Source organism: Corylus avellana, chromosome ca1 (assembly GCF_901000735.1).
Source record: "Corylus avellana chromosome ca1, CavTom2PMs-1.0".
Lineage (NCBI taxonomy): Eukaryota > Viridiplantae > Streptophyta > Magnoliopsida > Fagales > Betulaceae > Corylus > Corylus avellana.
The window spans coordinates 4,997,355-5,021,218 of record NC_081541.1 but is presented as its reverse complement, the minus strand read 5'-3'; the positions used below and the strand labels follow the sequence as shown (position 1 = coordinate 5,021,218).

The window sequence follows — 23,864 nt, the reverse complement described above, 5'->3', positions numbered from 1 at the left end:
GTGGTTTTCACGCCCACCAAGAGCGGGAGGTCCTCGCTCCAAACCAACCCCCTTTTGCTGCACTAGGATCTCAGCGTACTGTTCGCGTTGGAGCGAACTGCACATTTCGAACCGCCAAAACCCTCACTCCCAATTCTCTACTCCATCACAGAACTAGGGTTTCCACGGCTCTCATCCCCTCAATGGCCGAGTCCGCCTTGCAACTCGTCTCCGAAATCGGTTGCCAACTCGGCCGCCAAACTCGCTCCAGCAAGGATTCCATACTCAAGTCGCTCAAGGTAAGCCGTTATTGCTATCTGTGTGTACATACAAACAGTGTATATGCGAAATTGTTCGGTGTGGATTTTGTTTGCGTTAGATTGACCATGCCATTGTTTACTTGCTGATATTTCGACTTTTCTTGCTTTTGAGAGCAAAATCGGTGCTGGTTTTGGCTTTAGAAGCATGGAGTTGTAATTGAACCCTTTTTCATATGATGAAATCGTCTTATGGAAGGATTTGCCAATGAATTTCTGGTTAATTTGGGAATGAGCGCAAGGTTTTGGTAATAGTTCTAAGTTGTAAGCATAGCTCACATACAGCAGATCAGTGTGTGTCAAACACGTGATTGAGATGTTGAGGCATGGGTGTTTTGCAATAGAAATTATAGAAATAAAAAGGAAGATGAGTAGAGACTTGGAGTGTTATGGTATCCATGTACCCTTGCTTTGTTTTTTTGTTGTATTTGGTATTCCCATGTATATTGAGTCAGGGTCTGGTGTGTGTGCCGTGTGCAACATAGACTTTGCCTGATCCGGGAGGTTATGTTTGTTTCTGTCATCTGTGTGTCTCAAACTTGTGAGGAGTTTCAGTTTCGTAAGTGGCCGCCTCAACATAAATTGGAAGGCCACATTGTGGGTTTATCTATTTGTTCCTTTTTATTTCTGTTTAGTTTTTGGTGGCTAGGCAGAGAGGTGGTTTCCAGGATCGTTCTATGTACTTACTGTATGCCCTCACTTTTTAGTTCTCTTCATCGTTCGGAGGTTTCACATTTCTTTTGATGTCAGTTTATAATATGTGCATTTCATTTTTTGATTTAATATTGCTGAACTTTTCCTGGCAGAAAAATAGTCTCATTTGCTGTAGTTGTTTGGTATTTTTCCTTTGCAGCAAGTTGCAAATGCTTTGTCAGAAATAGAACAGCCTTCATCGCATGAAGCTGCCAAAAAGTTAGAAGCTACCAAAAAGCTAGAAGTAGCCATAAAGCCCTTGAGCAAAGCAATTGTACAGAGCCTTCTTCAGCATAAAGATAAGGAAGTTAGACTTCTAGTGGCCATCTGCATCAGTGAAATATTTCGGGTCATGGCACCTGAACCACCTTTCGAAGACAAATATCTTAGGGTAACAAGTACTTAATTGATAAATGTATAGCTAGCATTTTATTTCTTCTTTAGTCTCACTGTGTGTATTTTGTGCATGTGTTAATACCTATGTGAGATTTTACTTTCTGTATACTGATTAAGGCAAGTTACCTCAATTTATTCATTTCAGGACATTTTTAAGCTCATTGTTGGCACCTTTTCTGAGCTAGCTGATACTGCAAGCCCATTCTTTTCAAGAAGAGTTAAAATATTAGAGACTGTTGCACAATGTAAATGTTGTGTTATAATGCTGGATATTGACTGCAACGATCTAGTTCTTGAGATGTTCAATATTTTTTTCTCGGTTGTTAGGTCAAGATTCTCTCTCTCTCTCTCTTATATATATGTGTGTGTGTGTGTCAAACCTTTTTGATACATAATATCATAAAAATATGAGCCTCCTTATAATAAATGCTTATTGGAACTCTTGTCACACAGTTCAAACATAAAGAACCTACCTAATTGCATTATTTGCAGTTTTGATGGTCAAGAGTAATGTATTCAAAATGATACATCTATTGCATTCATTATAGATAGATTTTAATGTACTTTTTATTTATTTTAGTTAAATGCTAGTTAACTGTAAAAATAAAGTAGTTGAACACTAATTTGTTATTTTGGATTTGAGCATATGTTATTGCTTAATTTTGATGATATCAATAATAATGCATTCCTTTTTTCTTAAATATAGGGAAAATCACCAGCAGAGTTTGATTAATCATATTATGTCTATAATGACACATATTCTAAACGAGGAAACTTCTCAGACAGTTTTGGATATGATTATGCGAAATCTTGTAAAGGAGGGAAAGGTAAGTGGATTGTGTTTGTTTTGGATTCATGTTGTTGTGGCTGTATTTTAATTTTTAATTTTTTATATATTAAACTGGGCTTCTTTGATGTTATTAGACTTTAGACAACTCAATAAGAAGTATTTTCCTTAGCACAGTTTAAGTTGAGAAGTTGTTTTGTAGTAATGCATTATTGGACTGAGACAAAATGTGCTTTGTGCAGTGAACATTTGCCTGTTTCCTATAATGCAATTTATTAGCAAGTTCAGTTTTGGTGGCAAATGAACTTTTTTTTTGGTGTTCTCAATATCGGATCTTTGCTGTTTATAAATGTGTCTGATGCATGGCTTTTATCATCAAATTCACACTAGTGACAAATATAGCCTTCCATGTTCCTAGTAGGAGAGGGAAATGCCTATGTAGGTCAAGCACTTGGTGGTGAATCAAATCATCTACTTCAATCTATAATTTACTAAAATACATAGAAGTGTATTGCTTCTTTGTGGGATAAAGCAAACAGTTTGCTCCCTGATGAGTTTTAGTTTCCTAGGGTTCTTAAAAGGGCCATCTTCCTTGCTCATTCTTAGGACATGGAAGCAGCTTCTTGTACCCAGAGTTATCTTATTTCACATTGAAGTTTGGAAAACTCTCCCTGCTGGTTTTTGACACATACCTTTGATGGTTGTCTCCTTTTAAAATTTTGAATTAACTGGAGCAATTGGGATTTATGGAAGCAGCTACTTAGCATCTTGAAGTCTTCAGGAAGCAGTTTCTTTTAGTTTGAGAGCTGAGAGTGGAGGGATATTCTTTGCAAGTGCCTGAGTAGCCTAGGAGAAGAATAGGAGTTTTTGGAGATGTGATGCTTGCCATTTTATAGATTATTTATTGACTACTATTCTATATGTTTTTTCTTGCATGGAGACATTGATATGAGAATCTTGAAGCCATTTTCTTAGCAAAAGGTCAATTGGGAGAGAAATATTGAGAGAACTTTACTAGCCGTTATTGGTCTAGAGGTTCCTATATTCTATTTTGTTACTTTTCTGGTTCTGCTTCTCACACTAAGGTTGGATGCTGCAACATACTCTGCATCTTCCCCATCTTATTGATGAGTTTATGCTTCATATCCAAAGGGAAAAATCCACGACCTCCTCTCTTTTTAAATTTGAGGTTTAGCTTTGATTGTTTCCTGATACAATCTTAAATGCCTTCTCAATGAGTAAGATTTGCGTTTAATATCCAGCAACTACATCTATGAAACCAGGAAGTAGATTTTTCCTAAATGTAAGGGTAAGAAATCTTTTTCAGCCCTTGGGAGATATCTTTTATTTAATTAATTAATTTTTTATTTTTTCTTCTTTTTTATTATTTTATTTTTATAGCTACTCAATAATACTATATCGTCAGTAGAATTTATATTATTTAACATATTTCTTGTCAGTTTTGTTTATTTTTTCCATTTAGTTTAAAGGGCTGGTTGCTTTAACATGGCATCTATATTTAAATCTCACATTTCCTATAGGAGTGCCTCATAGAGGCCATGATAGAACGAGGAATACCAGGAAAATGTTGAAAATTGTATTTTCACTTATTATGCGATGCTTTTGTTTTTATTGTATACATGTATGCTATTTCATGAGCCACTGTTGGATTTTAAAATCTTACTTCACTTCCACCTTAATGCTTTTATGTCCCTTGTATGCTTTACAGGGTGTACCTTCTGCTTCTTATAAGCTTGCTGTTTCTATCATCCAAAATTGTGCAGAAAAGCTTGAGCCCTATGTTTGTGGGTTTTTAACAGCTTGTATTCTGGATAGGGATGCTGTAGAGAATGAGCTCAAAGAATTTTACCATGAAATTATTTTTGAACTTTTCCAGTGTGCTCCTCAGATGCTTCTTGCTATCATTCCAAACTTGACACACGAATTACTGGTATGACCTCTCTCTCCCTCTATGATGGGCCATTGGTCATCTCTGTTTTTCTTCAGATGGTGAGTTTATCATATAATATGCCTTCTACTTTTAGTTCACGTTTTATACTTATCAACTGCTTGGTTTTATTTGCAGACTGATCAGGTTGATGTCCGAATAAAAGCTGTTAATTTAATTGGAAAACTTCTTGCACTTCCCAAACAGCGTGTTGCCCAAGACTACCATGATCTTTTTGTAGAGTTCTTGAAAAGATTCTCTGATAAATCTGTGGAAGTTAGAGTTAGTGCTCTACAATGTGTTAAGGCTTTCTACATGGCCAATCCCTCAGGGTCAGAATCACATGAAGTTCTCAGTAAGTAACGAGCAATCAAACTCGTGCGTCTTATGTGGCATGTCTCCTGATTCTGCAGTCTTTTGGATATAGTTTACATATCTCATTTTTGAATGCTAATTAACTGAGCAGCTGCCATCGAAGATCGATTGTTAGATTTTGATGATAGAGTGAGAACACAGGCAGTGATTGTGGCCTGTGATCTTGCCCAATCTAACTTGAAATTTGTTTCCCCGAAATTAATATCTCAAGCTACTGAAAGACTTCGGGATAAGAAGGTACTTTTACTGCAGAAAGCTTTTTTTATTTTATTTTTATTTTTTATCCTTTGCTTGAATACAGTTATTGACACTCACATAATGCCTTTTCTTTATTCAGGTATCTGTGAGAAAGAAGGCCTTACATAAGTTGGTGGAAGTATATCAAAATTACTGTAACAAATGTTCTGAAGGCCACATGACAATAAGTGATCACTTCGAACAGATTCCATGTAAGATTTTGATGCTGTGCTATGATAAAGATTGCAAGGAGTTCAGGTATGTTTGTTTAGACCTTATGGCTTGTTGAACCAAATGCTGTAATTATATATCAGGTGTAAAAATTATTAATATTCTTCAGGTCCCAAAACATGGAGCTTGTACTTGCGGAGGATTTATTTCCAGCACTTCTTTCAGTTGAGGAGAGGACAAGACATTGGATCCACTTGTTTTCTCTTTTCACCCCTCTTCATGTGAAGGCATTTAGCTCTATCTTATCCCAGAAGAGAAGGTATCAGTACTAACATGCTGCTATGGTTCTTGGTGAAGAATGAGACTATTTACAAGGTTTGTTTGTTTTCAGGTTGCAAAAAGAGTTGCAAATTTATTTGGCCCTACGAAAAAAAGATAAGGTACAGTTCTTGGATGTCCAAGTTGCTAACTATAGCTCATAATTAGTCAATGGAAAAATGATTTGCATGGTTTATCGCCATCTTACTTCTTAAACATTGCTCTAACAAGCAACTGAAGGCATACATGCTTCAAGTTTGTTTACTACACAATTTTTATATGATGCTTTGACTTTAGATTTAGTGATTTTGTAGAATTAGACAGTTTGGCTATGCCTAATTCTGCAGTTTCAATTCCCCAATAATCATAGATTAGTCAAGTTTGTTATTGTTATCTGTACAGCCGTATTACCAGACCAAATTACAGTGTATTTTGGTGTGTATCATTGTCCATGTGATTAATACTGCATACAAGCCTTGGCTTTAGACATGCAAAACATTTCATTCTATGGTTCTGAGTTTTAGAGCTTATTGTCTAGTTCCTTTTTTTTTTTTTTTTTTTTTGAATTTTTTAGTTTCTAACGATTGGAGTTGATTGCGTACGAATCAGAGGGGTGTCAGCCTGTTTGAGACACAGCTTTGTGCTTCTTGTTTATAATATAGTGTTGAATTATTACTCATAAAAAAAAAAAATAGCTTTGAATTATTGAAGCACTTGGAATACATGTGCAGGAGAATAGTTCAGAAGAGATACAGAATAAAATTAAAGCTTCGATTATGAAAATGGCTGCATTTTTCCCAGATCCTTCCAAAGCAGAAGACTCCTTTCATAAATTGAACCAAATGAAAGATAATAACACTTTCAAGACTCTGGCATCATTATTGGACGAACTGAAAGTTAGAGATGCTCAGACCACCAGAGTGAGTTTACTTTATGCCTTTCTTATTATTTGAGGATGCCATCTATCGCCTTTTCTTGCATTCTTGAAGTTTCTTTTGTCTCTGAGTGCATTAAAGTTGTCATATTGGATGTGTTTCAAATGCTTCTATTGGATCAGCTAAGTTACTGATATTTTAGTGGTTAGTATTATTTTGTGTTTCTTTCATCTATAGCATTTTTTGTCAATGTTTTAAAAACCAGAATGTTGAGAGAACCGGAAAAGTGAAGAGGTTTAAGGTTTAGGGGTCGATTGTTGATTGGACCATAGTTGGATTGCGATAATTAGTATTTAATAAAATTATAAAATGATTAGAAATTAGAAATAAACAGATTTTGTATGTAAAAATTAGCAAAGTTTGATAAAAAAAAATATTGGAAGTTAATTAAGTCCATGGCAGTTCTGTGAATATTTGAAATTCATAAAGAACATGAAGATGAGAGGGGGCTGGTTATTGGAAGGCAAAGGTCATGCGTGTCCCAGTGAACTGTGCAACCTGCGAATGGTCCGACAAGTGTGCGTTTGGACCTTTGGCCCAGCAGGTTTGGGTAATCTTTTGAATAGTAAGGGTTTTGCCCATTGTAGGCAATGTGTCACCCTTGAATGGTCCAACTGCCAGGTCCATTCCGGTTTTTAAAATCATGTGTTATATTTTTGTTATAAGAAAGATATTGAGCAAGTGTATCTCCATCGAACTTGTTTATGTTGCTTGCCTTTTATTTTTAGGAAAGAATATGTTAATGGAAACTTTCTAATTTGATGCAGATTTTTTTATTTTTTATTATTTTTTTTAATCTTGTGAATTTGAAGTATGAAATAAGATTAACTTTTGGATTACCGCTGTGATTTGTTACTTTCTTTGGGGTTTGGGAAGCAAAAGAAAAGTTCCAACTTACATCAAATGTTCTGGCGTGGAGAAATTAGAAAATAGGGAACATATGCTCCCTTTTTTTTTTTTCTTCTCTTTTTTTATTTGGTTGTAGACAAACAAGCAAATAACTAATATTGGAGGAATAAGTGTTTATTGTCCCACATAATGAGGATTGGATTTGCAGAAACACTTCCAGAATGACCATTCATTTATGGTCCAGGATCTATAATCAGTGAGTAGTGATCCATTTTGCAAAGTAACCTTTGTTTGGTTTGCTTTTCTACTAATGACATGGAACCTTATTTTTACTTGTTTTTATCTCATGAAAGTCTGTTGAGACCTACTATATATGGCATGTATTCCTATTTCTATTCTTATGCTCAAACTAATGGGAAACAAATTATTTTCTGACAAATATGGATTCATACGAATTTTCACATAGTGAAGCCAAAACTTTCTGCATCTGGAAGTTCTGCTAGCTGTATGTCTCATGTCATTATCTTTGGCAGGGGAGCTTTTATGACAATGATAATAGCACTAATTGTCTTCGCTTGGATATTCATGGAGTTGGTTTGCTTCACATCTTGCTTTGCATCCTATGCTGCCTGTTTCCTGTGCTCCCTTAAATCGGAGCTATGATAACTGATACTGCCTTTTGAGGTCTATAAAAGAAACCAATGTATTTGTTTGTTTGTGCATATTTAATAAAACCATATTTTCAGTTTGTTTGGTCGCTTATCATCTTATTCTATGCAGTTGTGGTTGGGAGTTGTGTTATGTTGGTGAAGCATATTTTAATTTTGGTTTGACTACTCATGATCTGGCATAACTCAATGGTTGACCTCTTTATTGGTTAATTCTGCTTCTGGCCAAGAAAAAAGGGAAAGAAACTTTTTCATCTGTATGTTTTATAAATATGGTATAGGAAGTTGCTCAAATCTCTTCTTTTTGGAAGAGTTAATTAGTAATCCTGCATTGATTTTCTTATTTGTTCAAATACTCTGTACTTACTGTATGTTACTTTTTTTTTTCAGGATAAATTTTTGAAAACAATGGGTGGTAGAGATCCACAGTATGAGTTTTTGTGTTCACTCTCCTCAAAATGCTCGTATAACATATTTGGTTCGGAGCACATCCAATGTATTCTAGATTATCTTTCCAGTAACAGATCTGGAAACAAGCTCTTGGAGGCTTCTTCTGCCAACCTTCTTCTGGTAAGAAAACATTGTTGTTAAGTGGATAGGAACTAACTCCTTTTTTTTTTTTTTTTTTTTCAAGGCTGCACAAAATGGATGATTTTAAACTAGTAAGAGATAAACAAATGGATAGAGCAAAGAACTGATTGTACGAGTCATCTATAATCCACACTGATTTAGAAGAGAGATAACATCTAAAGCGAAAACTTAGATCAGAGTAGTCTGACTGCTCAATGAGTGATAGCTGGCTGCACTAGGGATAACAGGCATCAAATATATGATTTATAAGTTTCCCACAGCTTCGGGTGTGGGTCTGTTCCCTTAAAGCTTTGGCCTGAGGAACTATCCTTGTGCTTCACATTATATAGTTGTGGGCACTGCTTTTGTAAACGTATGATTCATACATAAGTGTCCCACACCTTTGGTTGTGAGCCTGGTCAATTGAGGCTGTGACCTGAGGAATTATCTTGTGCCTCAGAATATATGGTTGTGGCACAGCTTTTGTTGCCTATTGGTGGCATTAACTCAATCAACTTAAACTGATATCTTGTGTGGCTGATGAAAAGGTGTGGTATTCCTCAATAGTTGTTGAATATTACTTGGCAAAAATTTATTTGTAATTAAATTTCACCTTATTCATTTTTTAGTGCGTTAGAGGAGAATGATCAAGAAAAAAAGACATATCAAAAAAATAAAAATAAAAAATAAAAAAAGAAAAGAAAAAAAGAAAGAAAAAATATGGTGGAGAAATAGTTGTTTGATTGAATCTTTCTCTCAGGGTTGGTTTTTCATGTTTTGTTAGGATAAGATTGCAATCTTTATTAATGCAAGGTTCCATCCATAGTTATAAACTTTACAATTGTTTATTGTATATACCATTTACTTAAATCATTGCCATCTCACCTGACTTAGGCTATCATTAGCATTTACCCCTCACTCCTAAGAGGTTCGGAGGTGCAACTTCAAATGTTGATAGAGAAGAATAACCAAATCAGTGACAAGCTGATTGAGGTGTTAGCAAAAGCAGGTCCTCATACATCTGTCAAACTCAGGTAATTCTTTTTGCTTTATGCTTGTGGTGATACTCTGTATACAATGAGATTAATGATTAAGAGGAGACTTATAGTGGGGGATTTTTTTTTTCTCTGCTTAAATGTGATCATTTAAATTCAGACATGCCTTAAAATGGATTACTCTTAATTGGATCCGATCCTTCCCCTTCACTCGAACATTTTGGTGCCTCCATTTGAAAACATTAGAAGAGGTTCAGTGTGCTATTTCTGGAAAAAGGGTCGCCTTTTCTTCTTAAACATTTTTTTGAAGCTAAGCCATTTTTTCTCAATATCAATCCAGTGCATATAAGCCATTTGTTCTGGTTATGAAGAGTGTAATGGAGTAACTTTCTAAAATGCACCTTCCCCTTCCTAGCTTCAATATACATACTATGGAAGTTAGGCTTACTACTCTTGTACTTTGTTTATGCTTCTGAAGTAATCATTATTCCTTTTACAACAGTGATGTAGTAAAGTTCTAGAAGACTTATTTCTCTTCACCTCTTCTATGTGGATGGTGGGCATATGGTTCTTGTACTTAAGATGCATTTCCCACTTCAAATTGAATATTTGTTTCATTGCTAAATTTGTATCCTGGATAAAATCTTGAATCTACCTAGACTGATGGCTATATATTGTTGGGGATGTATATTTATAGCATGTTTCTTTGAGTCACTGCAATTGTTTTCTTATGGTGATTTGGGGGATTTCATCTTTAATATTTTTCTCTTCTTTGTTTGTTTGTTTGTTTTGTTTTGTTTTTGTTTTTTTGTTTTTTTGTTTTTTTTTTTCACTTTTAAAATCTAAGGATTTTTTTTTGGTTTATTATTGTTTCTGTTTCAGTTGGGTTTTTTATTGGCGTAGCCACAATGTTTTTGCCTTTTGTAGTGATATATATCCCATCTTGGAGAGAGTATGTCTTGAGGGAAGTCGCATGCAGGCCAAAATTGCTGTTGCTGCAATTGCGGCATTAGCTGGTGTTTCTGAGCAATTCTTCTTTTCAGAATTATGCAAGGTATACTTATCTCAATATTTTGGAGCTACAAGTGATATAAAATTTTATATATCTTTTTTTATTTTTTTATTTTTGGTTTGATGAGTAAAGATTCATTTTTTTAAGAAGGAGCATGTTTCAGTACACAGGAAGTAACTAGTGAAATTCCTAACAAATTACAATCTGCAATTTTAAAAGATCAATGCTACTTCAACCCCTTCAGAAGTCCGACTATCTCTGAATTATCCTTGTAAAACACAATGGAATTCCGAATTTTACTACTCTTAGAATGACCATTTTTCTTACCAAAAAGCTAAAAAAATCCACAACCATCCATCGCATCACCCACAAAAAGAGAAAAAGCTTGCGACCAAAGTTCTCTTGCCACCAACAGTCAAGTAAAGAGATGATCTACTGTTTTTCTACTATCCGTATGCACACAAAACCAATCCCTGATTATATCCTTTTTTCGAGGATTGTCCACTGTCAAGATCTTCCTTACTGCAGAAATAACATCATATGAAAATGAGTTTGGTTTCTCTACTTTTGACTAATATGCCTCGAAAGCTTTTCTTTTTGCTTCTATTGATGAAATATATCAATGGACATGAAATGTTTTGTTTGATCTTTATAAGAGTTCAAAGGTGAATGTCATATGTTTCCTCCGTCTTTTCTTCTTCTAAGTGAATGTCATACGTATGGTTTTTTGCACATATAAGATATTCATCTGATTATGAATAATCTATCCTGAGGTTGCTTTTCTGAATTTGAAGTTCATGCTCCATAGTCAAAATAGAAGCCATAAATAATGTTGTCTGTATGTTATTATTAAATTCATAGCCATCCATGATTTTGATTTTTCCTGATAATAGTAACAGCTTCTCAGTAGTGACAAATAAACTAAGTTCGATACATCTGTCCAGGAACTTGTGGATTCTCTGCATAGTAGGCGAAACATCCCAACAGTATTGCAGTCTTTAAGCTGCATTGCACAATACTCTGTTTCGACATTTGAGGCTCAAGATGGAGAGATCTCATCATACATTAATGAGAAAATTTTTCAAGTAATTTATTGAGCTGTAATGTGGTTTACTTGTTTAGTACTCCTGTGTCATCTACTTTATGTGATCATAGGAAACTGTTTTCTAAGTAGTGTAAACTTTTTGTGTGTAGGTGGATGCATCAGATGATCTAATTAATTCATTTAATGATACTTCTGGCTGTAGTAATTCTTGCAAATTGAAGGTAGGTTGTGGAGAAGGGAGTTTTATTTGAATATTTGGTTTAGTTTCAGTTGTTAATGTGACCATTTCTTTCAATTTGGAGTACAATCTTAAATTGCTTGGTAAGTTAGAATGGGTGAAAGAGTTCGAGAATAGAAAATATCTGTTTACTTATCAAAAAAAAATTTCTTTCAATTTGGAGTTGGTTTATACAATGAATGTTTGGTCTTTTTACTGTCCAAGTGTCCATGAAACAGGAGATGAAGTGTCTAGTGGTGGAAATGAGTGAAAATTTGGATTGTGCTGCACAACCATATAGAATTATCTGGCTTAGAAGAGTGGTGAGATGACAAGATTGGGGATTTATTCATAAGTTGTCATAGTGTTGAAGTTTGCTGTGTTTGAGAAGCATTAGTTGCTGGATAAAATTTATATCCTGTTGAATATTAAGAGGGCATTTTTGTTAGTTTTTTGTCACCATATGTGGGTATTTGGATTAAGCCTTTGGTCTAAGGTTGTTGCTTCCAGACATTTCATTGTTTGTAGGAAGCTTGATTGACAAGTAGCTAGAATTATTATTATTTTTTGATTAGTAATCGACACATATCATTAAAATTATTGGTAGCACACTAGAAAAAATAAAAAAGTAAAAATGATTGGTATCATTAACCGACTATTTTATTGTGTATTAATTTTTTTTACTTATCAAAAAAAAAAAAAAAAGAATTAGATTTCAGACTAATTCTCAAGCTTGGAAAATTCTTAGAAAATTTAAAATCTCAGGTCATTCATATGAAAGATGGTAGATGCATTAGAGATGGGTTCAAAGCTCAACCCAACAAGGGTTCTAAGCTTCTAGTGATGATTTTCAAACTTCTGATAACCGTCTGCAAATTGTTCTTTCCTTGTAAATTACTCATGTTTTATTTTTGTGTCATTTGCAGATTTATGGGCTGAAAACACTTATCAAGAGTTTTTTGCCACATCGGGCAACTCATGTCAGAAGGAAAATTAATGAAGTATTGGACATTTTGTCAAAAATGCTGCAAAAGGGTGGTGCTTTTGATGGTATCATCTCATGGTATGAGATATAAAATTAATGGTGACTTTGGATGCCACAACTTTGATTTGCAATTTCCCTCCTTTCATATATCATCGACTTAATAGCTATATAACTATATTTAAATCTTCATTATTGATATTCTCCACCTGGAGGTTGATTCATGCCTTAACTTCTCTATTGAAAAACCAATCAGGATCTCCTGGACCAAAACTAAATTGATAAGGAAAAAATGAAAGCTGTTAAATCTTTGCTTTAAACTTTTCTATGTGCATCCTAATAGGATTCTGCAATCAGTTAATATGGAGGCATATTTTTGGCTAAGAGGGGTTTTAGTTAATAGAAGAAATTCATGCATCTTAATGTTGGGGGTGTGTTCTATTTTCTTTTTATGTTTATCTTTCTTCAGATTTTTTTTCCTTTCTTTTCTTCATTATATGTTTCCTCTTTTGTTCTTTTTTTTTTTTTGTTTTGTTTTTTTGATAGGTAAATATAATTCATTCACCCATTCTGGATTGAAGTTGTGACCTTATCCTATATCCTTGTTTTATGGGAGGAAGAGATGCCTTTTCTGCTTAAGACCGTTGGCTCCTTATAATACTCATTCTGCATTTATAAAAGGACAAGCTCCTTTTTCGTTGTGTATTTCTTTTTCCCTTAAACTTGATAGAGTACTTTCCATGTTGGTGCAAAGGTATGAATACCTTTCATCATAATAATGCTAACTTTTTGGTACTTCCTTTTCTAAATTTTGTTAGAATTTTCTTAACTGCAAGTATTAGAGATTTTGAAGGGGTTGGATGATAAGTATCATCATGAAGTTTGTCTATCTATGAAGTGTTTATGCATCCCTTGTAGGAGTGGTTTAACTGATATCTGCTTTTCCAAATCTTTTCAATTTTCTTTACTGTAATTGTCAGTGCTTGCTTGCTGTTAGTCTTTTAGGGAATTGTGTCTTCTTGTAATTCAAGCCCTTTTTTGATGAATAATAATTTATTAGAAAGAAAAGCTCAGGGACATGAAAAGTATACAAGATAAGCAACCACCCTATTGGGGTTGAAAATCTAGAAAGTAACAAGATCCATAAGATTAGAGGAAGAGAAATTAGGAACAAAGTTACAGCCTAATCTAAGATGGCGCTCAAGAAGGATGATTTTAGCAAGTTATTTACGATAAAAGAAAGTTTGTGAAGTAGTATAACTTTTATTGCTGAAGGGTTGCTGTCATTTGTCCATGACTTGTTGTAAAAGTCATAAAATTCACCTTTTCCAAATGCATTATGATGATTCTGGTAACTCCACCTAAGGCTTAACAACTTTCTTTTCTACTGATTTCTTTTCTTTGCTTTCATGCTGTGGCAATCCTAGAATTGATACTTAGGCATATACTGTAGTGGGAAACACTCTGTTCTGGGAGTGTTATGCCTTTTTTTTTCTCCTGATAAGTAATAGGCAAATATCATTAAAAGCGTAAATGCATCCCTAAGTACATGAGCATTTTCTTTAATTTATTTTTGGAATTTCAACCATTATCGTTTTGACTTGGAAATATCAATTTTTGGCCTCAATTTTTTGACCTTAAAGATGTATCTCTCCAGTCATGCAAGATGATGAAGGTAATTGATCTCTCGTTCCTTGTGGCTCCTTTTATGTAAACAGGGGCAGATCCAAGATTATTTCTGTTCCAGACACTGACTGTGCATGTTATTTTAGTATATCAGTAGTAAAAACACACGAAACAATCTAAAGAGGCTGCACTTTTCCATATTTATGTTGTCTTTTCGAAATCAGTATTTCCTTTGCTGGGTTAGAATCTTCTGTAAACTTGCTTATCCTATATATAAGTGAGCTTTTTATATGCTCATTTGCTTCTGGTTATTGTGTAATACAGTGAAAGTGATAAGGCTCACATCAGATTAGCTGCTGCGAAGTCTGTTCTGCAGCTTTCCAAAAGATGGGATTTGCATATTTCACCAGAGATTTTTTGCTTTACAATTTTAATGGCAAAGGTATGCGGGCCTCAGGCAGATACCGAAAACAGAATTTTTTTCAATCATAGTTTTCAAAGGCTTTCAAATGTAATTTGAATTTCGCAATGGATGAAAAGTTTAACATGAGCCTGTTTTCAAGCTCATTCCATATCAAATGGCATTATCAGTAATTTTAGCATTTTCCTTATTGTCCAGTACTATTACTATAATATGATACTCCCTCCAGTTGGAGACTCACCCTTCACTTCATGTGTGGTGAAGAAGAAGGTTCACCTCCATATCTTGTCGTTGCATGTTTTCAACCTTCAAAATTTCTATCATTTCCTTCCCTCCATAGATTCCACACCATTATTAGTCCTTTTAATTGTAGAAATACATTCTTAAAACATCAATTTTTCTGCCAATGGAATGCGGCATTCGAAGGTTCTTTTAAAAATAATTATTTTATGAATGAGTCCAAAATCTATAGTTAACTGCCATCACCCATCAGGTGAAGCTAGTAGTCCTAAGCTTTTTCATCTTCCCTGAAAAATTAAAATTGTGCATCTTTTAGATCCAGCTATTTTTATCTAATTCAATTATTATTCTTTAAATTTATTGTTGTTATACTCTTTTTTGGTGAGATTTATTTTCTTCTTTCAAATTCCAGGACTCTTCTGTTTTTGTTCGGAGAATATTTCTCGATAAGACACACAAGCTATTGAAGGAGCATGCTATTCCTAGCAGATATGCATGTGCTTTTGCATTGGCCACATCGGATCGCCTCAAAGATCTGCAGGATAACGTATGTTATTTTCTTGCATCCATACAGTTATTATATTTCTGATTTGAGAAATGCTATATGCACTCGTCAGTCCTCACTGCCTGACGTGGCACTGGAAATCACCGTTGGACGGTAATCCATCCAAATCCCAAGATGATTTTCATTGCCATGTCAAAGAGTGTACATTAAGAGTGCATATAACAGTTTTCTTCTGATTTTCTGTATAAATAATAGATGCTGACTCTGTTCATTTTAGGCATTTAAATATATGGCAGAATTTATTAAGGAATATAGTCGAGAAGCGAGAATCCGTCAAGCTTCTGCTGCGCAAGGAGGATCAATCACCGATTATCCGGCATATATAGTGGTATTCTTGATATATCTCCTTGCTCACGATACAGGCTTCCCTCACGAAAACTGTAAGGATGAAGAACTCTATGCCCAGTTTTGCAGGTAAGTTATTCCTTCCTGAGTATACACATACAAAAAAGAAAGAGTTATTCCTGAATCTAATTTTTCTTTTAGTACAGTTTACCAAGTACTGACTTAGACTGTAGTTATCAATTATGGTGATGTTGCTTTGTATATTTTCTATATGCAGTCCACTTTTTCATTTACTGGAGGCATTAGTCAGTGTTGTTGATGGGGACAGGGATCTTGTTAATGATGCTCGCTTACTTCTGCTCAGTATTTTTCGTGCTATTAAGAAAGCTGAGGATGCTGTTGATGCTCAAAATACTCCAGTAAGAATTGTGTATCACAGATTCTCTTGTGTACATCTGTATTCTTTTTGACTCCTTTTCACGTTTTTCTAACAAATTGTTTATAATTACTTATAAAATAAAAAAGTTGTGTATCTTAGAGGATCTCTTCCTTTTTTTTTTTTTAATCTTTGCTTTATGTTTTAACTAATGTCGACAAATAGTGTTCTTTGAAATGCAGAAACTGCACATTTTAGCAGACATTGGGTACTCCTTTGTAACAGCATTAAATCATAATGGTGTCTCTTCATCACATGCCCCTGCACTGATCTTGCTGCCATCATCATTATATCGAGTAAGTTCTGTTGGGAAGAGTGAGAAGGACAGTTCTTTAGATTTTAATAAGGTACTAACTGCATGTAAATCATTATATAACGTGTAATATATTTATTGCCTGCAGGCAAATTCAGGATGTCTTACTCGGTCCTCTTTTGATGACTGTTTTCTTGAGAAGATTATTCACAGGTTTAAATCTCGTATCTCTCTGGTAAGTATCTAAAGGGTGGCTTTTACTGATTTGATTATATGCTTCATTTAATTATTAATCTAATGACTTTGTTATCTTTTTGGTTGGAACTTTTTCTGATCATGTTTCAGCCTGTTAGCTCTCTTCCTAAACGTGGTCGGAAGTGCCAAGAGGATGACACACAGTCCGAGATCATTAAGAACAACACATTGAAGTTGGCACATGGCAAGCAACTTGATTTGTCCACAACTGGAACAGAAACCCAAAAAAATGTGAGCCAGTGTGTTAGTGTGGGACATAGGCGAAAACGGGCAATCTCTTCAACTGCTTCTGATTCAGTTGGATTGCGTGAGTGTTCTACTATCAATCACCAACATGGTGCATCTAAAAAGTTTGAAAAAAATATGGAGAAAGAACTACTTTCATCTTCTTGTGATTCTGTAACCCTGAGACCCTCCCTTGCTGAATCACATCTTTCGACTCAAATTCTAGAAAGAAATGCCCCTATTAAAGAAAATCTCAGGGACAGTAGCAGCATTATTGCTGAACCTTCCAATTATCTCAGAGCGAAGCTCAAAGACCCTTGCAATGTAAGTATGAACTTAATTTAAGAATGCAGCTTGAAATTGTTTGACTCATCTGAATTTTTGCATCTAAGTAACCATATTCTTGATAAGTATCCTAAGTAACCTTATTTGATGAATTGTGCGGGAACTGATAATGAGTGTGAGGCTTTAATTGGGTGGCGGATCAAGTTGTTATCTCAATTGATAGACAGTGATGATTTGGGTTATGGGAGAGAAATTCTGGAATATCATTTGTAGTTCTATACAACCGATATTGGTCTTTTACTTTCCAGTTTCTATTCATGCTTGGTGGACGGTTGTAATTCTCAAAAACAATACTGAGAAAGTCAATAGATGCTTATGCAACTGGACATTATAGTTTTCCATTTCCAAACGGAACAACTTTTGGTAGTAGAAAAAAAAATGCACAATTTGAATTGATGGATAGCTTCCTCTCCGGAATACATTTGGTTTTGTCTTGGCTTGTTGCTTTTCATTTTGCGGAATTGTTACTGTCATTTTACTCTCCTTGATATTGTCCCCTCATACAATCTCTTTTGCAAAAAAGAAGAAAAGATTTTACCTGACAAATATATTGAGAAATATGGTTGATACTTCTGACAATATGTTAAATGTTATTTTTGTTGGTGGGACAAATTGTGAAGCATAACTGAATATGGTGAAAGATATTTACATATGAGTCTGAATTTGTTGATGGAACAAGTGGAAAAATTACTGATAAGACTGCACGTAATATCTACAAATGGGACTAGTAACCGGGAAAAGTTTGGGTTCCCCAACTATAAGTGGGATGGGGTTGGATTAAGATTCCTAAATCTAATCAAGCTTGTGATACATGTTTTTTTAACGGGTTCAAGTTTGGGAAGGCTTCCCCAGTCCTAAACCTGGCCCCTTACCATTTCTAACAAATATCTTCCAAGTACAAGAAGCTAAAGAGGCAGATTGGTCTGATGAGAGAGATTAAAAAAAAAAAAAAAAAAGGATTGCACTTAAACTCTTGTTGGAGAGGTGGATAAGATATCCCAACACAGCGGTATCTTGATCCTCCTGTATTTACCAAAAAAAAAAAAAATCTGAATCAAAAGTATTTTAAACCAGATTTCACACACATTCATACTGTAGGAAAGTAAATTTTAGGATAAAAAAATAAAAAACCTTCTTTGTATTTTGGGAACCGCTTTCAACTACTTTTTTTTTTCTTCCAATATTTAAAGGTTGTTTTCTGTTTGAGAGATAAATAAAAGTGATCTAGTCTGCGGTCATTGTTGTTGAACTGGCTATGGTACTTAACCTACATGCATTAGCTCCCCTTTTTTTTTCCTTTTCTCTATCATGAGTGTGTTAGCGGCTGACTCATTTATTTGTTTGTCAAATGAATTATTTTTACTATCTTCTCTCCCATTTCCCACTTGACCTAAGTGATTGTGACCTAATGCTTCTATTAACTGTTAGATCACATATGATAGTGGGGAGGTTGAAGTATTATGCCTGGAAACTGAGAGCTGCGAGACGACAAGCAATGGTCTGCTGGTGGAAAGGGTAAGAACAAATTACTATGCGTCCTTGATGGGCTTGCAAACATGGACTTGGGCATGGCACATAAGCAATATAGTGTAGTTCCAGGATTTGAAAGCTCAAGTGGATTTAGATGAACATTTCTCTTTCCAACTCAATGAAATTCAGTCTGAGATATAATTTGGTGGGTTGTATTTTAGGGCTGGATAAGAGCACTCACAATGGCTTAGCTATTTCTTACTTTTATCTAAAATAGATAAGCAAAACACTAAAAAACCATCTACATTGGATTATGCATTTCAAATGCAAAATACATTTTTTTGCATTTGTGAACAGGCACCGCTACATGTAGTGGGCACTGTTTTTTTTTTTTGATAAGTAATAAATTGTTTTATTACTAGGGCATGTAGCGGGCACTGTTCACACATCCATCTTATTAATATACTATTTCTCTCTCCACATCTCTCTTTTCTCAAAATTTTCTCCTATTATTTCTCTTCTATATCTCTCTTTTCCCAAAATTTTCTCATACTATTTCTCTCTCCACATCTCTTTTTTCCAAAAAGTTGAAAAATAGGATCTTTAGGAAAAATATAATCCTTATAAAAAATAAAAATTAAATTAAATGATATGGATAAAAAAATAAATAATCGGATGTATGGTGTCTTTTAAAACTCATTAGCTGAACTAGATAAAGTGGGTTTTGATTAGTCATTTTGCATAAAAATATACATAAACCAATGTGAATGCTCTAACAAGTTTGGTTTCTATACATAAAACTCATTAGCTGAACTAGATAAAGTGGGTTTTGATTAGTCATTTTGCATAAAAATATACATAAACCAATGTGAATGCTCTAACAAGTTTGGTTTCTATATGTTTGACTCTATAAAAAAATTCAAAGCTAATAAGAAACAAATAGTACCTAAAATAATTGAATTTGGTTGGATCTTCTTAATTCAAATTACTTGCCACCTTTGCAGTTTCAAACATATTAAGCAAACCATAATTTTTTTAATGATTATTTAGGGACATACTCTGCTGAAATTCAATCTCCTAAAAGCTAGAGATGGCAATACCCCTTTCTATATAATGACAGATCATTGGTTTGGTGTAATTTTCTAGAAACCAAGTCCTTTTAATATTCTTTTATGTCCATGGATTATACAATACGTGATATTTGCATTTACACAGTTTTCCATAGTCTACCCTGAAATTCAATCTGCTAAAATTTAGAGATGGCAATATCCATTGTATATAATGAAAAAAAGGAAAAAAGAAAAAAAAAAAGAAACCCTTCATTGATTTGGTATGATAGTCCAGAACCTAAATCTTAGTTTAATATTCTTTTATGTCCATGGATTATACCTGATATTTGCATTCATACAGCTTTGACAATGCTACTTTTTCCTTTCATATTATCTCTAATGTTGCAATGTATCCTCAATATTGTTTCCGCTTGTTAATTATATGGCTTATGTATTTCTTATGTTGACTTTTCCCTGCAAGGAGGTTGTCTTGTCAGACGAGTCAAACACCTTTCAGTTGCAGTGCGGGTGAGTTTCAAATAAAGTTTGTGTTGGGCGTGCTAATGAACTTTATATTACTTAATTTTTGACGTATCTTTTAAGTGCTACTTTTGGCTTGAGACATGCATACTTAGTGGGGAATTTTTTCATGCTAGCTTTGACCCTCCAAGAATTCTAGTATGATTCTTAACTGAGCTTTTCTTCATTTTCGTCCTAGATTATTGGCTATCAGTGAGGATAAACTTTGTATGAATCTACCTACTGATAAAAGAAAGAAAAAGTAAAAAAACAGGTCTCAATGAGCTCATTAAGTGTTTTCTTCCACAGACATCAAAGATTTAATCAGGACTTCCTAATGCATGTCTGATACAATCTAGTGATATTGCAGATTCCCAGGCATGTGGGATAATGTTTATTGTTGCACATTTAATGTTGTTTTCAAGCACATTGGTGTTCATCCTTTTGTAAAGTATCAAGAAGAAAGCTGTTAACACTTAACCATTTAGATCTGTGAAGCTTACATGTCGTTCAATCTACTTGGTTTAGCATGAGCTGACTCATGGTATGTTGCAGTGATAGTGGGGAGCATTTTTTTCACAGTGGTCTAAAGAAAGCTGTTGACGCAATTGGAGATGTTGCCACCCAACAGCAAAAAGTCTCACCATTTGAGGAATGTCGAAAGTTTTCTGACAGAACTACTCTTCTTCCTGGTAATGTCCCTCAAATTTGTCTAATAGAGATTGCAAGTTCTTTTTTTTTTTTTTGTTATTATTTATTTTTTTTGGCACTCTTCTTTATCATCATCACTCGTGTGATAGTCATGCTGCATTTCTAATTTTCATCGGATTTGAATGAATACCATTTAGTTTACTTATGAATTCAACTTGTGTCGAGGACAGATTTTGACATTTGAAACAGTAGTACTTCCTTTTTTTTTTTTTTGCTGTATGTTTCTTCAACTCTATTTTATTTATGTTTTCATTATTTTAATAAATTGCCTCACTTTTTTTCATATGGTATGTTACGTCTCCAATCTATCAAAAACATGCCATAAATTTTCTGTTAAGATGCTCTGTCAAATCCCTGAAGCATGCGCAGACTAACACAAGGAAGAATTTAGCTTCTGTATATTTTTCTATAGAGATTTTTTTTTTTTTTTTTGGTGGGGGAGCATCAGAAGTTGCTCAAAATCCTTCACACAGCTGATACAATTATTTTTTGGATAAAATTCTATAAACTGGGTGCAGCAAAGGCAAAGAAGGGACAGAAAGCTTCTCTAGATACATCAGCATCAGAAGTTATCAATCTGAATGAAAATGCTGTAAGCCTTACTACTCTTTTCCTCTTTATCTTAATATTTATTTTGTCAATGACCAAAAAGAGGTTTTGAAATTTGATTCTTCCCATAATTTGACCTTTTATGAGAACTTATCAAAAAAACTATTCCATTTTTTTTGGTTTTTAAATATATACTTATTAAAAAAAAGTATTCCTAGAAGGGAGATGTTTTTCCTTTTCTCTCTTTCTTTCTTTCTTTTTCTCTTTCTTTTTTTTGGGTGAAACTATGCTGATCTGTGGGTAGGCCCTAATATATGGGTGGTCTCATGGTTTTCATTTTATAGTTTTGTCTTAAGAAAGGTAAAATATATGGGGCATAAATGAAGATGCAAGACGAATATTAAATCCTCATATAATTTAAATAGCAGTGCGATGAGAAAGGGAATTTCATTCCAAGCACAATAATTTCAAGAGTTCCAAGCAAACTAGGGTTTGTTGGGGGGTACTTTCAGCTTATGTAGGGCCGATTATAATAATTTGTAATTTTAAATGCTATCTTGTTAGGTCATTTTAGGATCACTTGCTAGATTTGCATGCAATTTAATTGCAAAATGTAATGGAACAAGGCTAAAAATATCACAGGAGGTCCTTGCTTTAGGTCTTAATCTTTTTTTCTTTTTGATAAATAAGCTGTCAAAAAAAGTGAAAACCTTAGTCTTTTAATAGAAGAATATTAATGTTGTTGTTGTTACTTCCATTTTGGAAGAACAAGAAAAACTTCAAAGAATTGTATTTGGTGTTTCTTTTTTCTTTTTTTTTAATCAAAATTTTGTCTTACTACATGCATTATTAGCATTTTGTACATCTATGGATTTGATTTGTGAATAGATACTAAGGTGTAGAAAGTAATTTTTGAAGTTAGAAAAGGATGCTTGATCCCAGAAGGGGACAAGATCACTTAGTTAGAAAAGGATGCCTGATCCCAGAAGGGGACAAGATCACTTGACTAATGATATTATAGGAATAATGATCAATATATGGTTTTTGCATAGGAGTATCTTAAATTTACTTCTTTATGGTACTCAAACTGTTTTTCATTGTTTTTTTTTCTTCTTTCTTTCTTTCTTCTGTCGCCATCTCTCTCTCTCTCTCTCTCTCTCTCTCTTTTAATGATACAAGCATGATATTTCCCTCTGCACTACATGTGCCTCTCTTGCAATTTAGATTTCAGAAGTTTCAGATATTTTTGTTTTGCGTTTTTTGGGTTATCGTACTGCAGATGAAAATATTCTGCGTGGTTGTGTTTGATGTTTTGCTTTGCTTATTTCAGGTTGCCAAAAGAACTAGGAGGCAAAAAAAAATCTAACCTTTCATACTTCTTTCGGGGTGAATAATTTCTTCCAGTTCTCAAAAAATGTTGAATTCTGTGACTCAAGGTTATGAGAAGTCGAGTAGTCAAATTACTCCTGAGGACTCTCAGCAGCTTTAGGTCAGATTAGCCAAAGAATGCCCATTTGTAGATGTTATGTTTATATTCTGAGTTACCAACTTCAAAACGGAATGCTGTAAATAATAGGATGAGTTTTATGATACGCTTCACACTAGATGAAGAAGATGTGAATTTGAATTTCCCTGGTTTGTTCATTTGATCCATCCATTTTCCTTTAATTTTAATTTGTATTTTTTTTATTTCAAGTGTTAGTATACTCATTATGTATGTTCCTAACTTTTGGGGTCTCCTAACTTCTTGCCTTCTAAATTTCAACCAAACATAATGTTTGTGATAGTAATTCTTGAAGGCTCTTGGGTCCACTAAGATGCGGTATCATGTATAATGCCTGAAACTGTTGATGGAAAATCATGCATGGCAAAGCTCCGACTTCCATCCATCATTCCTCGTATGCTTGTATCTCTATCTTGAACATGATAATTGTGTGAAAAAAGTGTATTGTTAAGTATGCATTGCCCCCGTGGCGAAGGGAGTATATGAGCATCAAGAAAAATGGCTAAAGTGAGTTTGGTAGATTACACAGCAAAGGGTGCAACAGGTTGGATTCCGTCTTGAAGCTATAAATTGAAAAACTTGAACATTACTCAATAGACCAAATGATGACTTGCGCCGGCGTAAAATAATTTTTGTTTAAGCGTAAAATATTTTTTTGATTGAAGAAGGTTCTCTATTTTTTTTTGAGAATTTGGCATGATATTGGTCAATCAAAAATGTTTCCAACTTCATGAGATGTAAAATGGTTTACGCTTTTTTATTTGCACAAACCATTTTTTGCTGCTTTCCCCTCTTCTTTGAGCCGGATATTGTGAGAGGGTTTCTCATAAAGCCTATTTGCTCGAATAAGTTTTAAGTTGCCCGAACACTTGTCTGGGCAGGTAGGTTTCATAAGAGTCATGTTAATGTTGTCTACC

At 34.2% G+C, this 23,864-nt stretch overlaps 1 protein-coding gene across 3 annotated transcripts; it reads left to right on the top strand.

Moving 5' to 3' along the window:
* The first annotated feature begins 4 nt into the window (after nt 1–4).
* LOC132168070 (sister chromatid cohesion protein PDS5 homolog B) lies at nt 5–23,132 on the top strand. Of its 3 annotated transcripts, none has more exons than XM_059579141.1 (29): nt 6–278; nt 1,150–1,380; nt 1,531–1,712; nt 2,092–2,212; nt 3,902–4,123; nt 4,259–4,475; nt 4,587–4,732; nt 4,833–4,990; nt 5,073–5,222; nt 5,295–5,343; nt 5,953–6,141; nt 8,064–8,243; nt 9,138–9,277; nt 10,166–10,292; nt 11,195–11,335; nt 11,445–11,516; nt 12,439–12,575; nt 14,445–14,562; nt 15,194–15,328; nt 15,564–15,760; nt 15,909–16,050; nt 16,250–16,363; nt 16,469–16,555; nt 16,666–17,124; nt 18,574–18,660; nt 20,149–20,192; nt 20,739–20,875; nt 21,413–21,486; nt 22,774–23,132. In XM_059579141.1, the coding sequence occupies exons 1-29, from the start codon at nt 183–185 to the stop codon at nt 22,807–22,809; spliced, it is 4,188 nt and encodes a 1,395-aa protein (XP_059435124.1). In that variant the 5' UTR covers nt 6–182; the 3' UTR covers nt 22,810–23,132. The 3 variants fall into 3 exon arrangements, with proteins under 3 accessions (XP_059435125.1, XP_059435124.1, XP_059435126.1); XM_059579143.1 differs by having other exon boundaries at nt 51–278; nt 20,146–20,192; XM_059579142.1 differs by lacking the exon at nt 18,574–18,660 and having other exon boundaries at nt 5–278; nt 20,146–20,192.
* Nucleotides 23,133–23,864: the final 732 nt, after the last annotated feature.